Source organism: Emydura macquarii, unplaced genomic scaffold (genome assembly GCF_026122565.2).
Source record: "Emydura macquarii macquarii isolate MOO-44397 ecotype Brisbane River unplaced genomic scaffold, CSIRO-AGI_Emac_v2 contig_1477, whole genome shotgun sequence".
NCBI classification, from domain to species: domain Eukaryota; kingdom Metazoa; phylum Chordata; order Testudines; family Chelidae; genus Emydura; species Emydura macquarii.
The window spans coordinates 19,115,183-19,130,612 of record NW_027131614.1 but is presented as its reverse complement, the minus strand read 5'-3'; the positions used below and the strand labels follow the sequence as shown (position 1 = coordinate 19,130,612).

The 15,430-nt window shown below is 40.5% G+C and overlaps 2 protein-coding genes across 4 annotated transcripts in view; one reads left to right on the top strand and one right to left on the bottom strand.

The window, feature by feature from the left end:
• Positions 1-5,923, bottom strand: part of PLAG1 (PLAG1 zinc finger) — a 44,809-nt gene extending 38,886 nt beyond the window's left edge. For 2 of the 3 annotated variants that reach the window (XM_067553750.1, XM_067553752.1), the window contains exon 1: positions 5,789-5,923. The gene's annotated coding sequence lies outside the window, so the exon portion shown is untranslated. The remainder of the gene's footprint in view (positions 1-5,788) is intronic. The other variant, XM_067553751.1, reaches the window with a different exon arrangement.
• Positions 5,924-6,188: 265 nt separating this feature from the next.
• CHCHD7 (coiled-coil-helix-coiled-coil-helix domain containing 7) lies at positions 6,189-12,047 on the top strand. Its single transcript, XM_067553749.1, has 4 exons — positions 6,189-6,343; positions 9,885-9,958; positions 10,692-10,790; positions 11,858-12,047. The coding sequence occupies exons 2-4, from the start codon at positions 9,905-9,907 to the stop codon at positions 11,960-11,962; spliced, it is 258 nt and encodes an 85-aa protein (XP_067409850.1). The 5' UTR covers positions 6,189-6,343; positions 9,885-9,904; the 3' UTR covers positions 11,963-12,047.
• Positions 12,048-15,430: the final 3,383 nt, after the last annotated feature.

Genomic DNA, 15,430 nt, shown 5'->3' with positions numbered 1-15,430 from the left:
ACTCTAAACAGACAAGTGTATTTTAAAGGCAATAAGATATTAGGGAAGCTTACAAAATAAATTAATTTATCCTATTAACAGGAATATAATTGCATAAAACTCTCTCATTTTTCAATGTTCAAGTATTCACACACACTTCTTATGTAGTCAACTCAGATTCCCCGCACTCACTGTGGGCTGTTTTAATACCATGATCCTGTAATAACTCTATTTACAAGATATCCAGGGACCATTTAAATATTAACTATTTTAATATATTCTGTGAGGATGCCCCATCTTTGTAAGTAGTATCACATCACTATTTAGGTTTTTTTAAGTTTTACAATATGTCTTGTCAACTTTTTTAAAATTGGAAAATGTACTTGGAGTTTCTGCTAAGATGCCCTAAAGAGGAGAATGACAGGTGTACACTTTGAAGGTGGAGGGAAGAAAAGAAGCCAAGTAGCAGATCAGTATACTTGAAAGCAGAAGTTAACATGGCATTATTATGATCAAGTCTGTTCATTATTAGGTTCTCATAGTTGAAGATTTCTAATTATTGTAATACAAGACAACTAGAACTCTTTCCATATTTGGTGTAGTTTTGTTTGATGTTCTGTGGACAACTAGTCATCTAAAATCCATTACTAATTGCAATCTATTCAACTGTAGATAATAAATAATTATGTTCCCCATTACATTAAAATAATTTAAAGTATAGGAAGCTGCATGAACAATTCTAATAAGTGATAAGTAGTATGTTTTAAGTTCAAGCCCCAAGTTTGCACAATTTATAAATCAATAAGCATTTGACTAAATCCTAGATGTGATTTTTTGATTAACAAGAAAAACACACATTTTATCAGCAAGATATTTTACTAGCTAAATGCAGCTATCTTCTGCCATAGGCTAGAATTCCAAAACACTTACTTTACAACTGATCAATACAAAATGTTACTTTGTTCTCATATTTGAATTATTTTGAAATCGTTCCCTAAAGCTACTTAAACATTTGGTAATTGGTTAAAGATGGTCAGCAGTTCACTGGGCAGATATTGCATATTTCTATCACAAGTAAAGAAAGTTAAATGTTCACTATTGTATTTCAAGAAGATATTCTCACCAAGTATTCTGTCACCTCTGTAGAGATGGTTGCTAGTTCCTTTTAACATTACAATGCATCAGAGGATGGTTTAAGCATTGTTACACATTTTATATTTTCTAAAATATTATCCTTTGATAAACAAATGAACTTGTTTAGGACCCCTTCATAACAATATTTAATCATATTAAACAATATTAAATTTAACAATATCTAATCACGAAAGCTAGTTTTTAAGATCTAACATGTTATAGATACAAGATAAAAAACCCTAGGTTTTAGATTCTGAAATAAAACAAGTCTTTTAAGTAAAATCATTTTAAACTGTTACAATACTGGTTAATTCAGAACATAAGTAGTCACCCACTTTAACCCATTCATTTTATACAACATCTGCTCTGCACTGAAAGGAGGAGACTTAAGGGCACCATTTTAACTAAATAGCTCTGGAGATGGATGACCATTAAAAGTAGCTGCACTTTCCATGCAGTGCATTTTGTATTAGATACATTTAAAAACTTGAGTAAATTATCATTTAAATCTCAAAGATCTGTGCTTGGAGAAACTCATTTTTCAGGCTAATTTATTAAACAAAGTGTGTATGCCAAGAATCATACTTAGATTAAGTCTATAAGAAAAGTTTAATGTATGAAAATTTATATTCTTGCATTTGTTGAACAATTTTAGAATTAGTGTAGCTATCCGATAGGATAGATAAAAGTCTACAAAAGCTTTTAGTACATTTAGAACATTCTAGTTTACCTAGAGAAATTAGGACAACTTTACCAATAACAGCCCATGAACAGTTATTTCCTTAGGTACTTAAAGGGCAAATTTTCAAATGATTTATCAAGTATCAAGTCAGAGCTATAGATATTAGAAAAAGGAATATCTAAATTCTAAAAGCTTCATTTCCTTGAAATGTTTGCTTTTATTTCTACCAAACACCATCTTAGAATCTAAGAATAATTCTGTATTCTAATAAATGAGAGCAACTAAGACTATAAAGAATAGTATCAAGTAAAACATTTACCATATAATTAAGTAGAATAATAGAAAATAGATAAAACCCAAATTAGTGTTTTTGAATATCTTCCCCCACCGAATTTTGTACTACACTTGGGTGTACTGGATTCACTTCACAATAAGCAGTTGTGAGTCAAAAAGATACTCAGCAACTGTTACACCACACTTGATGTTATGAACAATGCCTATATCTATATTCAGGAGTACAGAAACTAAATGATATTTTAAATTTCCAAATTAATGAAAATGTCTTACATTAAATACTTTCCATTGATTATCATAAATGCAGTATTAGTTAAAAAATTTTAAAAAATCTTATTTTCAGTAACAACTAGTTTAATAAAGTTACTTCTGCATAACTAAAGAACTAAAAAAATTACACTAGCCTAAAATATGACACTTCACCTATTTTGTCAAATTTCTGATTTTTTTAAGTCAGTATAATTTTAATCAACACACAAGAAAAGATTTATGGAAAAAATAACTGGAGAGGCCCTTCTATGTTTGAATTATTTTGTAAATATATGAAAGATCTTTAAAACATGCAAAGACATTTTTGTAAAAATATAAAATTTCATTCCTTCATGCTAACAGATTAATCCTTTTCCCTTAATGAGCTTTTTTCTTGCCTAAGAATAGTTGATGTGATTTAATTTTCAAAACTGTGAGTCACTGGAAAACTTTGTGATTTCTTCCAAAATCTGTAACCACAAGACTATCCCAGTCAAACTACTTTACAATAGGTTTTTAGTCTTATTTACAATAAAGATACAGATTACTTGTAAGCACAGGCTATTGAATATAGTGGGCTATTACAATTCATATTTAAAGTCTATAGGTCAGAAGAAGCCATTTGCTGAAAAGGCTTCCCTAAAAGTTCAGCCCTCCTCCTATCTCCCGAAGTGGATTCCTGGTATTTAAGTTTTAATTTAGAATTAAATATAAGGGCTACAAGAACAAAGCAATTGAAATGAAAAAATGTAATAATTTCTGATAAAGATATCTAATGAGTATATTAAGAAGTTATGCTAAGAATTTTAAAAGTTAGATGTTTTACTGAGAATTAAAATAAATAGATGATAACATAGACATATAGACAAGTAGAACAATTCACATCATGGTAGTTAAATATTTACAAGTTAAAAATACAGCAGGAATCTGTACCAACTACCATACTGATGTTTAAAGAATATATATGTATATATATGGAGATTGAATATAGTTAACATTCTTTAAAAAAAAACTAAAAGTAATTTTTCAAGAGATGTTATAATTACACAGCTAAGGTGCACATGTAAAAAGTCCTTAGATTGGCCCATTAAAAGCACACATTTATTACACTTTTTTCATAACCTTTTGGAACTGTTCACAGGTTTTAAATACAGAAGATGATCTGCATTGCTTTTCAACAGACAGTGATATGTCCCCCATAAAGCTGAAGTTACTCAAAGTGAAAATTATGCACTTAATAACTTTTTACAAGATGGCTGTGAAATTTTGCTACATACATACATAACAGCCTGCAGGTCTCCTTTCAAGGTATTCAGAACCAGTAGAAGAGGACTATATTTCATATTAATAACGTTTAGACTTTTTAATTTCTGCAACATCCATTCCAAAATGTTTTCAAAACACAATATTTTAACCAATACATTAAGAAAACTCTCTTGAAGACTTGCTACACACAAAAGAAATGCTTTGATCCAAACAAATCTGCAAATTTATCTCCATTATGCTGCATTAATTTGTCATACAAAGGTCAATGTAATATCTATCTTTTAAAAAAAACGGAACCACCCCTTTGCTTGAGGCAGAGGTTCTGCATAGGTGATGATTACTATAAGAAAAGAGAAGCTGTCTCTTTAAAATGCCCTGCTCTGTCCCTGATCCCACGTGGAACCAACATCAGCAGCACTTTCCCATTAACTTCAATGTGATGCAAGACGAGGCATCATTTTATATAAATAAAACGAGAAGGCTACAGAATACATTCTTTATGGGACACAAACAGGTGAATTAAGCATACCAGTGAAATCACAAGCCATCCCCAGAAGAGGTGCCCTTACTATGCGCCCTCTATGCCAGAAGAGGTGCCCTTACTTTCTCCCTGTGAGGTAATATTGCAGTCCAACCCTACACTGAAGAATCCAGTTTAAATAGAGGAGGGAGCCACAAGTAAAATTTGAATTTCAAATGCAACGAAAATGTATTTTATACACCGGAAAGGTTTGCTCTTTGCTTCACACATCCTAATTAGATCAGGAAAGTGACACTACAAAGGCATTACATTCCGGCCAAAAAATAAGAAAAAGAGAAACCAAATCACACACAAAGAGCATTAAAAAGGAAGTTATAAAGGAGCAAATATTACATTTATCTTATCTAGAAACCACTCCACATTACCCCAAAGTTATGTAGTTTCTGCACTATCATCTCCCCCTACCTCTCTGCCCTGAATGGGATTTTCATGTTTTCTCATTGTCGGTGGCGAGTTATAAGAGGTTTTTGCCTTTCTAAAGAATTCATCAACAAAAAAAATAAAATAAATATTAACTCCTTGCTCCCTGAAACGTTAAAAGGGGCATGCGAGGACACGGGGTTATTCTGTTACCCTTAGGAAGAAAAGGGGGAGCAGCCCCGATTTTTAAGTATTTTTGGGAATTTTTTTCTATTTTTTATTTTGTTATATGCCTCAGTTCTCCCTCCATTTTGGTTGTTTATGATACTGACAACAAGCTGTCCCTGCTCGCTCTCTCTCCGGATCTCTCCTGCTTTCAGTTAACAAACCCCTCTCCCCAATGCAACACTCAGCATTTACTTGGATTCACACTTTCCTCTAAACACACTAGAATGGGGGAAGCTAAAGGCTCCTGGGCGACCCGGAGAGGGAAAGCAGACAAATTCGTTTCTTTATTATGAAAGGAAAAACTTTCGTCCTCCCCCCCCAAAAAAAAAAGAAACGAAGGAAAGGGGGTCTGAGTGCCCCAAAGTGACTCCAGATCCCCCCCAAGAGTGAGCTGCCTGCTTCCTAAGACACACTCGAGAGAGAGGGGTCCACCCGGGAAGTTTTTGTGCAAAGTGCGCCTGGTTTGATACTTCGGGTGAATTTATATTAATTTTTCCCCTTATTTTTTGGGCAACACGGTCTCTAATGTCTTCCGCTCCCTCTCGCTGCTGTCACTATATTCACAGCACAGACCCTGGAGAAGGGGAGGGGGGGGGAGTGTGCTAGAAGATGGGGGGGGGGAGAGAAATACTTTTGCAAACTTTTCGGAACTCCCCAACGAAGCTAGGGGGTGCGGGAGAAACCCTCTCCCTCCTTAAGTTCCCCGGGCAAACTTCTCTCCCTCTTTAACTACACCAGTGCGGGAAGGAGGAGGGGGGAGGGCAGCGGGGTAAACTCCTGGGCTGTATTTTTATGAAACAGATTTCCCGAGCTATCTGCTTTGCTCCCCTGCTTGCTGCCCGGGGGTCCCCAGAAGGAGAATCGGCGGCAGCTCAGAGATGGGGGTGGCGGGGGGGGCCGATTAACACAAACTTTTCCTTGCCGCTGCTCGCTGCTCCTCTCTCCGCTCCCCCCTCCTCCTTCTCCTCCTCCTCCTCCCCCTTCATAATTTAAATAACCCTGATATTTCCCTGCTAAACCCCGGCGCCTGCCCCCCAAACCCGCAGCAGACTCACCGCGGGAGCCTCAGCATCCCCTCTGCGCCCCGTTTCCACCCTTTACAGTGTTCTCCGATTTTTCTGTAATTTTTTCCCCATATTTCGGGCTGGACGCGGCGGGCCTGGAAATTGTTTGCTTTCCTCTCTTTCCAGCAGCCATTGTAGTGTATGCGCTGCGGTGCAGCCCAGCCTGCCGCACACGCCGCGCCCACACGGCCCGCCGCCCACACGCGCCGCGGGTTGGCCGCCTCCCCCCGTCACTCAGGGCCCCGGCCGCGCCCCGCCGGAGGCGCCTGCGGCCCGCGCCGCCCGCCCGGTTGGTGGCAGCAGGCGTCGCTCAGGCCGGCGGCGGGCGGGGCCGCGCGGGGATTGGCGGCCCGGCCGCGGGCGAGGCGCTGCCACTCAGGCCGGCCGGGCAGCCGGGAGTGGGCGGCGGCGGTGTCAGTCCGGGGGGGAGCCGCGGGGCCGGGAGCGGGCTAGGCTGCGCCCCTACATAACCGCTGCCGCCCGAGCCGCTGACGTCTTTCGAATTGGAGGCGACGGGGCGCGCGCGCCGGCCGGCCGGCCCGGGAGGTAAGCAAGCGCCGAGCCGGGGTCGCCCTGCGCCGCCTGGGCGGCCCCCGCCGCCTTCCTGCGACAGCCCGGCTCGGGCGGCGACCCAGCGCCCTGGGAGCGGGGCTGTGCCCCCCTCCGGCCGAAGAGCAGGTCCGGAGCGAGGCCCGCTCACTCCCGCCTCCCCCCGCCCCACCCGCGCCTGCCCTGGCGCCAGGGGGCGCCCCTGGCAACTGAGCGGCCTGGGCCCGGGCGGAGAGGAAGAGGAGAGCGAGCCTGGGCCCGCGAGCCTGGCTCCTCCCTTCTTCCCCCCCGAGCTAGGAGCCGGGGTCCTCGCCGGCCGCAGCCCCTTTTCCCTGGGGGCGGCGCAGCGAGGATGGGGGGCGCCCTCCCCCTTCCTCTGGAAACGGCCCCGACCCCTGCCGGCGAAAGGCGGAGCAAGTATGGAAAAGGGCCCCGGGCTGCCGGGTGACAGGTGCCCGACGTGTGCTGCCTGTACCCGGGGGGGGGGCAACTCAGTCACAGAGGCGGGGGCCTCCCCGCACCCGCCGGGCGCCCGGAGCGCAGCGCCAGTGAAGGTGACTTGCCCGTCAGCAGATCTTGGGGGTGGCATCTTCCTGGCCCTGTTTTGAGAAGGGGAAGGAGAGGCCGGGCGCAGCCCCTCAACCACTCGTAGCCCCCCATTGTAACGTCCTTCTGCACGCTCACGAGTTGGGGTGTTAAATCAGAAAACTAGTGTAGACGAACCCTGGATGTACGCGTTCGTTCCTAAAGCAAGGAGGTCAGTCTGTGTATGTGTAAAACGGGGGGGGGGAGAAGGATTACTTGTTAACTAAATCAAGCTCCAGTAGCATCTGCATGTGACCTACCTGCTCTCCAGGCTTGATAGTGGGTTGTGCTCCTAATGTTGGCTAAGCACGAAAGATCAGTTCTCGAGCCATGAAGTTATTTTCCAGGATGCCTCTGTGAAGTGTGTTTGTAGTCGTGCCCAGTATGTTTGCAAACAAACTAGCATATTTAAGGTTTTGTGCATTCTAAACCAGATCACTAAGGCCATGTCTGTGTGTGCAGTGGTGTAGCTGTACCAATACAGCTGCAGCGAGTCTGGTGAAGAATCTATGCTAGAGGTCTCCAAACTGAAGGGGAACCTCCCACAGGGAGGGCACCAAGGAATGTTTGGAGGGGCACAATCAGGCCTGGATTAGCTCCTGTGGGGGATAGAGAGGGAGTGCCACCCAGCCCTGCTCCGCCACTGCGGCCCCGGTCCTGAACACAGCTCCTCTACTGTGGCCGCACTCCCAGCCATAGCCCCCAGCCTTGACCGCAGCTGGAGATGCGGGGAGGAGTAAGGGGCTGTTTTGGGGTAAAAACTTTGGGGACCAATGCTCTGTGCTGACAGGAGAGAGCTCTCCTGTTGGTATTAAACAAAATCCACCTCTGTGAGTGGCATAAACTATGTCAGAGGGAGACACTCTCCCACTGATTTAGCACTGTGCATGTGAACACTAAGTCAGTGTAACTTGTATCCTTCCAAAAGGTGGAATGTTCACACCCCTGGGTGACTTAAATTTTGCCAACATAGATAGGCTGTAGTGTAGACATAACCTTTGTAACCTTGTAGGAACAAAACTTACTTTTTAAACATCAATTTGACAAACACTACACTTTCTATAGTTCGTTGTCACTTGGAGTAGACAAATTGACAAGCACTGGAAATAGCTTAGTCATTTGTGTACTGACTGACATTAATAGTGTAAACACTAGACAAAATCAGCTACCAGTAAGAGTGACCTTCAACCTCTTCAGTGTAAGGTCACTTTCATGAAGATGATCTTAAAGGCATACCTGCAGTGGGTCTTTATTGATCATTTTTTTCCTAAAATAAGTGCAACGCACTCGCGTTATAAATAATATTTGGGCAAACCTGAAATCTCTTGTCCGAAGCGCTGATGTTGATGGGATGTTATTGTAGGTTCTTCTGGCCTTTTCTGTAATTCTCACTGGTATTAATGACAGTGTACTTGGCTCCATTTTATTTTTAAACCCTGTGTGATCAAAAATACTCTTGCTCTAGCAAAAGAAACTGAATATTTAGCTCCAAATATCAGTTACAATACAACTAAAATTTCAAGCTCACTGTGAAAACAGTTGCCAAAAACATTCAGTATGTGAATTAACATGTTTAACTATGCAGTTTTCTCTCAGCACTAACATCTGAGAGTTTAGCATTTTTTTTCAGAAGCATTTAAAGTGTGGTCCTGTGGAAAAATGCTTATTAAAAAGGCATCTGAGTTCCACGTTTGTTTCAGTGACTTAAAAATCTGTTTAAAAAATGTGTTCCAGCCTTAGACCTGAAACATAAGCTGCTGTGTACCATGGAGAAACAATTATCTGTGGTGTAAATAAAACAACCCTCAGACAAACTAGAAATCAAATTCTGCCCTCAGTAACACCTGGGCAGCCTCATTGAAAACCAGACCGCCTAAGTACAGAATTTGGCCTGCACTTGAAACTTAACAGTTCAGTTGATGTACAAAAAGTAATAGAATCCCACTATCTCCTATAACTGTGTTGGCTCTGCAGTGATAAGAACAGTAAAAAGCATTAAATATTTGTCAGAGTTAGTACAAGATGCTATTTTTACTGTATATACTCTTAAATGAAATTTGTACTTCTAAGCTTGTCTTTAATAGCAGCTTTTTGCAGAAAATTTACATTTAAGAATAAGTAAGGAGCTCAGTGTCAAACTGAGACCAGTTTTCTACTTTATTTTACACTGATTTAGTAATTGGAGACTATCTTCAATATTAATAGGTAAGCATTGTTTAAAATCTGATTCTTAAACATGTATTAAGTAGGATAAAAGTGGATTCTTACCTAAGGAACCACTTTTTGTATGTCAAACATGTCACTACTTGGTAATATAGTAGTAGGTCTAGCTGTTTCTGTACACAAAGCCTAGTTTACACTGTGGCCCTGATTCTTGTGGACTGGCCAAGGAGCACTTGGCACAAGTTAGGAGGGGTTTGTGTGTGCATATTGCTCTTTTTCAGTGCTCTGCCATCTGAGTGCTAGGCTGGTCACCAGCTTCTCTATATGCAGTGGCTGTTACTACAAAAGTTCCTAGGGTTTTTTATCTGGGGATTGTTGGGGTGTAGGAATATGCGAGACATACCCCTTTCCTCAGCCAAATCCCTACACTGATAGTCAGGGCATAGAAGAATCCCTATGTAATAGCTCCCAGGAAAAGGGAATCCTGGTGGCTGGCTAAACTGGTCTGAGTTGTTTTGTACTATCAGAGCAGCATGAAGCATCCTAATGCATTAGAGAATCAGGCCTCTTGTATGCAGAAAACCAAACAAGGTTCTGTATTCCTGTTTTTTCTCAATTAAATGTTTAAAAAAAAAAAATCTCTGCTAGATCATTCCAGATCTTGCATATATGTACTGTTAGAGGTTTCTGTGTTTATACCACTTAAAATGGAAATTCAGCTGAGACTCTTTAATATTAATGACACTCATGCGTCAAATATAAAACATATCTATTTCTTTCCTGCTTCTAGCTTCAGTAAGACTTTTTAGGATGCCCAGAAATGTGCAGCGACTTAGAGACCATGATACAAATCCATGTATAGTGGTAAGATTGATCAATTATGATTTTGTCTGGAGATGCAATAATTACTGCAGGGGTGTGAAAACCAACCAAGTAGTTCCTTCTAAAAGCAAGTAGTTTATACTGCTTCATTTTCATTCAGAAGGGGTGGGTGTGTGTGTGAGAGAACATCAGAAATATTTGGACCTTTTAAGTTGAAAATATTAAGTTCAGAAACCGATAGCTGTTTGAATGGATGGGATAGGCTTGTGGTTATCAGGTTTGTAATTCTGATTGTCCTTGAAACCATAGATTTAAATCTTTGTAGCTTGGATATGGTGCCCTTCCCACCCCCTTTTTTGGAGGTAATTAAATCAAATATTTTTCAGTTTACTGTGTGGGTACCTTTTTTTGAAAGAACCAAACAGAACTTCTGTGTTCTGCAGACTGGTGGCTTGATATTTTTTTTTTTTTTTTTTTTAATTTTTTTTCTCCCAGAGGTGTTGAGCAGCCACAACTCCTAGTGAAGTCTTTGCTTTCAGATTCACTGGCCCTTTTTGTGAGAGTAGAAATTTGTCCAAGTATCCTTGATGAAAAGTTTCTCCTTCTACCTCACCAACTATTGTATCCGTAGCACTTGGACAGGATGGCTAACTTCCTTAATCTTAGTTTATAAAAAAGCTTTGGGGATTTTTTAGAAGGAAAAAATACACTTAAAAATGTGTCAATATATTTATCCCCACCAGCTCTTATGTGTGACATGTCTTCCATATTAAAGGAAACAGATGCCTCTAGACAATGTATGGATGACAATAACTACAAAAAGGACATGTGTGTCTCCTATTTTTTAAAGTACAAAAACTGCAGAAAATTTTGGGTAAGTAGACTTCAGTAAAATTCTCAGTCAAACAGAATATTTTGGTTTAACTGAGGTATGGTATATTGCTTTATCATTTATAGCTTTATTAAAATGTAGTCCTTTAGGTTTGTCTTCATAGCTAATGCTTAAAACTAATTAAACTTTTTGCATTAGATAATTCCATTTTATACTGTCAATAATCTTGACGTGTTGAAGGTCTAGTATTTTCATTTTAATACTGCTAAAACAGTAATGAAAGATCAAAAGTAACTTTAGTTTTGCCTCAGTGTTTAAGAACAGTGACTAACTTTCAGAAGTTAAAATACATAGATGCAAATCTTAAGCTGTTCTAATTTTTTAAACACAAACCTGAGTGAATCTGCTCAAATGTTTTTGCAGTATTAAATACCCAGTCTCCTTCTGAACTCTTAGAACTTAGTACTAGTGGTATATCCTGATCCAAATTTCATGGATATATTAGAACAAAATTTTTAAACAATATAATTGGAGTTTTCTCTTTCCTATGTTAACTTCCTTCATCATTCTATTCACTTTGTCTTCCCCGACATTGTTCTCCTTCTCTTTATTTTGTTTCCTATATATCTTAACTTCCCTATTTTTCTTCCTCATGGGGTGTCCTGCTGCTGTCAATTGTTTCCTTCTCACTCCAGCTTTTTCTTGTTAAGACAAAACATTCTGTAATGGGAATAGCAGCAGAGAAATCACTCACTCCATGATCTACTAGCAACACCCATTAGCTAATGACTTTCAATAATACTTGTCTGCAAACAGCTTTTTTGGTGTATTGCACAATTATACAATTAATATGACATATTGCTGTGAGAATACTGTAGTTCTTTGAGAGTATCGTTTCAGTAGACAGTGAAAGCAAATAAAGTGGATTATCTGATGTTACTTAACTTCAGTTAAATGCACTAGCATTAGTTGATAACTAATCAGATTTTTAAAGTACCAAGTTTCTGATATAAAGTACGTCTGAAAAGTCTATTCACTAGTAGCTAAATCGAAAGCAGAGACTTCTGAGAAATCATTGTGTTCTCATACTCACTTTCTTCTGGTTACAGCATACCCTTATGATACAAAGGAGAAGAGATGGTGTGAAGCCAAATATGCCTACAGCAGAAGAGAGAGAAAAAATACTGAAGTCAATAAAAGGGATACCATACTGACCACACAATCTCTATTGTTTACTGATTTAATGTCAACGTGGATATGAAGATTTGTCAGCTAGGCATTAAATTTTTTAACATTGTCTCTACGTTTCTCATAAAATGTTACCAGCTGAAAAAAAAAAAGAACGTTACTTTAGATTGTAAACTCTTGGAAGGGAGTGGGGGGTGGAGGCAGGGACAGCTTTTATTCTGTTTGTGTAGTACCTAACACAATGGGGTCTTGGTCTGAGTAGGGCTCTGAGGTGCTACCATGATACAAATAAATAGTGATTACTGGGTGCCTAAAAGGTACACTACAGACATGTACAAAGGGGGCTTCGAGGCTGTTATGGAAGTAATCTTAACTTTCACTTAATGCTGAATACCACATAATTGGCCCTGATATCTGACAGCTTCTTCAAAACAAGTCTTGGCATAGAGGCATATCTGTGGCGGAGAACAGAGCAGCTGCCTGGACAGAGAATTACAGAGGAAAAGGAACCAGTGAGCCTGGTTTGATACAACTTAACAGATAACTACTACTGTCTTGCATAATAAAAGCCCGAATAGAGATCTGCTACTTTTTCATATTTATGTACAAATACCAACATTTAGATGATACCACAGCTCTAATGGGAGATATCTGACTTTGATACAATCACTGAAGCTATTACTTAAAAAACCCAAACAATACAAGCTACCACTAGAAAACATACATAAATGGATTTCAATGGAAACTAATTTCTAGTTGAAGGAAAAAACCTTTTGTCAAATCAAATTTGTACAGTAGCCATCTGCTTCTCTGGGGAAAGGCTTGTGAGGGATGTTGAACTCCTCCATAGCTCTTAATAATTTGCTTGCTGATTAATTGCTTAACTTTAATTTATATACCATTACTATTATACCAGCAGCTAAATAACAGATAAACAACAGTTGGCTGAAAATAGTTAACCTACAGTTACTTAAATCTTATTGTGGGCATTTAATAGCATGGTGTGTAGCCAGTTTCTCCCCTCAGTGGAACTCTCAAACAGCAACAGAAGCACTTAAAAAACTAAATTGTGAAGTTACAACTTGAGTACATAAAGCACCTTAGCCACTTTTTTCTGAAAGTGACTCTAGATTCCTGGACCAATCATATATTATGGCAGAGGGCTGCAGTTCATGTTGCTGTCTAATCAACCCTACCTTACCACATTCAGAAACAACACCCTTCCCTCCCCCCGCTATTCTTGGCTTTAAAGCATGTGCCATGATCATGTTTGCTGTCATGCCAGAAGGAGCAACTTCTACAATGTGGAACCTGTCATTGAAGCTCCTGTTGCAGTGGACTTACCAGGAATATCTTTTAGCTGATTTCTACACATCATTCTGCATGAGTGTTACAACTGAGAGGATGGATGCTTTTGTCTAATGTAATGGGCTGCTAGTGTGTCCTGGCAACAGCACAGTTTCCAGTTTCTCCCTGCAATTGGCTGCAATTTTGTCACTACTCTTCCTCATCCTGGCTTTCTTCACATTTGCATGGTTAGTACCTGTCCGCTGTGTCCCCCTTTTTTTGTACCTTATTAGTTAGTGTATTGGTGACCCTTGGTCTTGTCTTTGCTAAGCATTGCTCTTATGCTCTGTATTTCACGGGTTCTCAAACAGGGTTGTGACCCCGTGAGGTCATTAGGGAGGGGACATGAGCTGATAGCCCCCATGCATGGCCAATAAGGGTGGTATGGCATGGGGGGGGGGGGGGGGGGTCATCACAGCCTGAAATATTTTCAAATTGGGTCCTAGCAAAAAAAAAAAAAAAAAATTTGAGAACCCCTGCTGTATTTCCTTATCACTGCTTCATGTTTCTGGAAGCTGTTTATTCCTTCTCTGTATTTGTCTGTCTGAGGATGGAGAACTAAAGGATGTGATTGAATTGACTACCTTCAGCGCTTAGTACCCGTCTCCCTGACTTTCCTTCAAGTACTAGTTAACGTGCTCTGCTGCTCTTAACTGTTTCCGCCTCTCTCCCTGCACTCCTTGGTTGTTGCTATGCTGTAAAGCATTTCTGATGGGAGCCCAGGCTCCCCTACAGTCTTTCTGCACTGTAAGCTTGTTTTTACCTGCCCCCCTCTTTCTAAACAAGTCTACTCTTGCATATCTTTTCCCCTTTTGACTCAAACTTTGCCTCTGCCATTGCTCACAATTGTTTTTAGGATAAAGTGGCCCTTATCCAGGAAATCCTGATGTTACTTACCAACTACATTTTGGTGCCCTTCCCACTTACTAACTTTTCCTTTTCTCCGCTTGTTACTGACTCTCATTCCTACTACCTTCTAGCCTTTTCACCTCCTATGTCCTCTCATTCCACCTTTTTTCTCCTGACACCTTTAGTGAGAGAAGATACAAGGACATACTTCAATTATTTAAAAAAAAAAATCAATCCTCTTGGGGCTATCTTGATTTGAAGTAAGAGGAAAATGGCCCCACAAGTGTGCTTGTACATGTTGCATACATGCTTTAACTTACTCTCCCCCTCTTGGTTTACTTGAGAGTTGGGTTCTGGCCACTTTGCTAGTCATCCTCTCTGCTAAGCCAAGGGCCTTGGGTTGGTACTGATCTTCCTGTTTGTCCAGTTTTCAGACAGTTGATTGCTCCTCTTTGCTTTGGCAGTCTGAGCTGTCCTGATCCTCCAAGCACCATCTATTTCTTCAGTGTCAGTGTTGATAAGTCGTCTTCTGGTGTGACCCCTAATGTTTGTCATGTCTCTTCCACTGTGTTTTTGGGCAAGCTGTATCTGCTGTTATGGCTTCAGCCACTGCTCACTGCACTTCCCTCTCCCACTCAGTGCAGTTGTGTGTTTTGAACTGCCTCTTTATCTGCTGTATGTTTTACTACAAGTTTATATTCATAGTCTTTCCTCAGAGACTGCCATCATATTTCCCAGCTGTGTCACAACTTTCTTCTTCATTCCTATAGCTTAAAAACCCTTTCACTAAGCCGAGATCATCTCTTGTCAATTCAACTCTGTTCTCTGTGCACCCTCCCCGCCTGCTTCAGCTAAGACACATTTTGTCTTATTCTTCTTTAAATGCCATTACTAATTTCCTCTTGCCTTTTGCACGAAGTTCATCTATCTCATCCTTGCCTTTCTCATACTTCTGAAAGTCCTGTCTGAATTATCACCCACTGCTTATCTACTTCACCCTCCTCCCCCCCCAATATTGTCCTTTATGGCACTTGTTAACCTTAATTTGCAAATCCCTCCTCTCACCTTGAGTACCGTCCACTTTTCTTTACAAAAAAATAAATCACCGCTCAAACTTAGGATCTTAAGTAGCCCTTTATGTGTGTCCTGCAATACCCACAAAGCTGAAGACAACTTACTTTGTCTTTTAATTAAAAAAAAAAAAAAAAAAAAGACTGTTGAAAGTACATGGCCCCCTTGAATATGAAACCCTTGGCAATCATATTTTTTGAATGGCTGGATACATTACCTAAATTGGC

Coding starts and splice junctions, on each gene's coding strand:
- CHCHD7 (XM_067553749.1), top strand. CDS start 9,905: ATGCCCAGAAATGTGCAGCGACTTAGAGACCATGATACAAATCCATGT. Junction 9,959..10,691: donor ATACAAATCCATGTATAGTG/GTAAGATTGATC, acceptor TCCATATTAAAG/GAAACAGATGCCTCTAGACA. Junction 10,791..11,857: donor AAAACTGCAGAAAATTTTGG/GTAAGTAGACTT, acceptor TTCTGGTTACAG/CATACCCTTATGATACAAAG.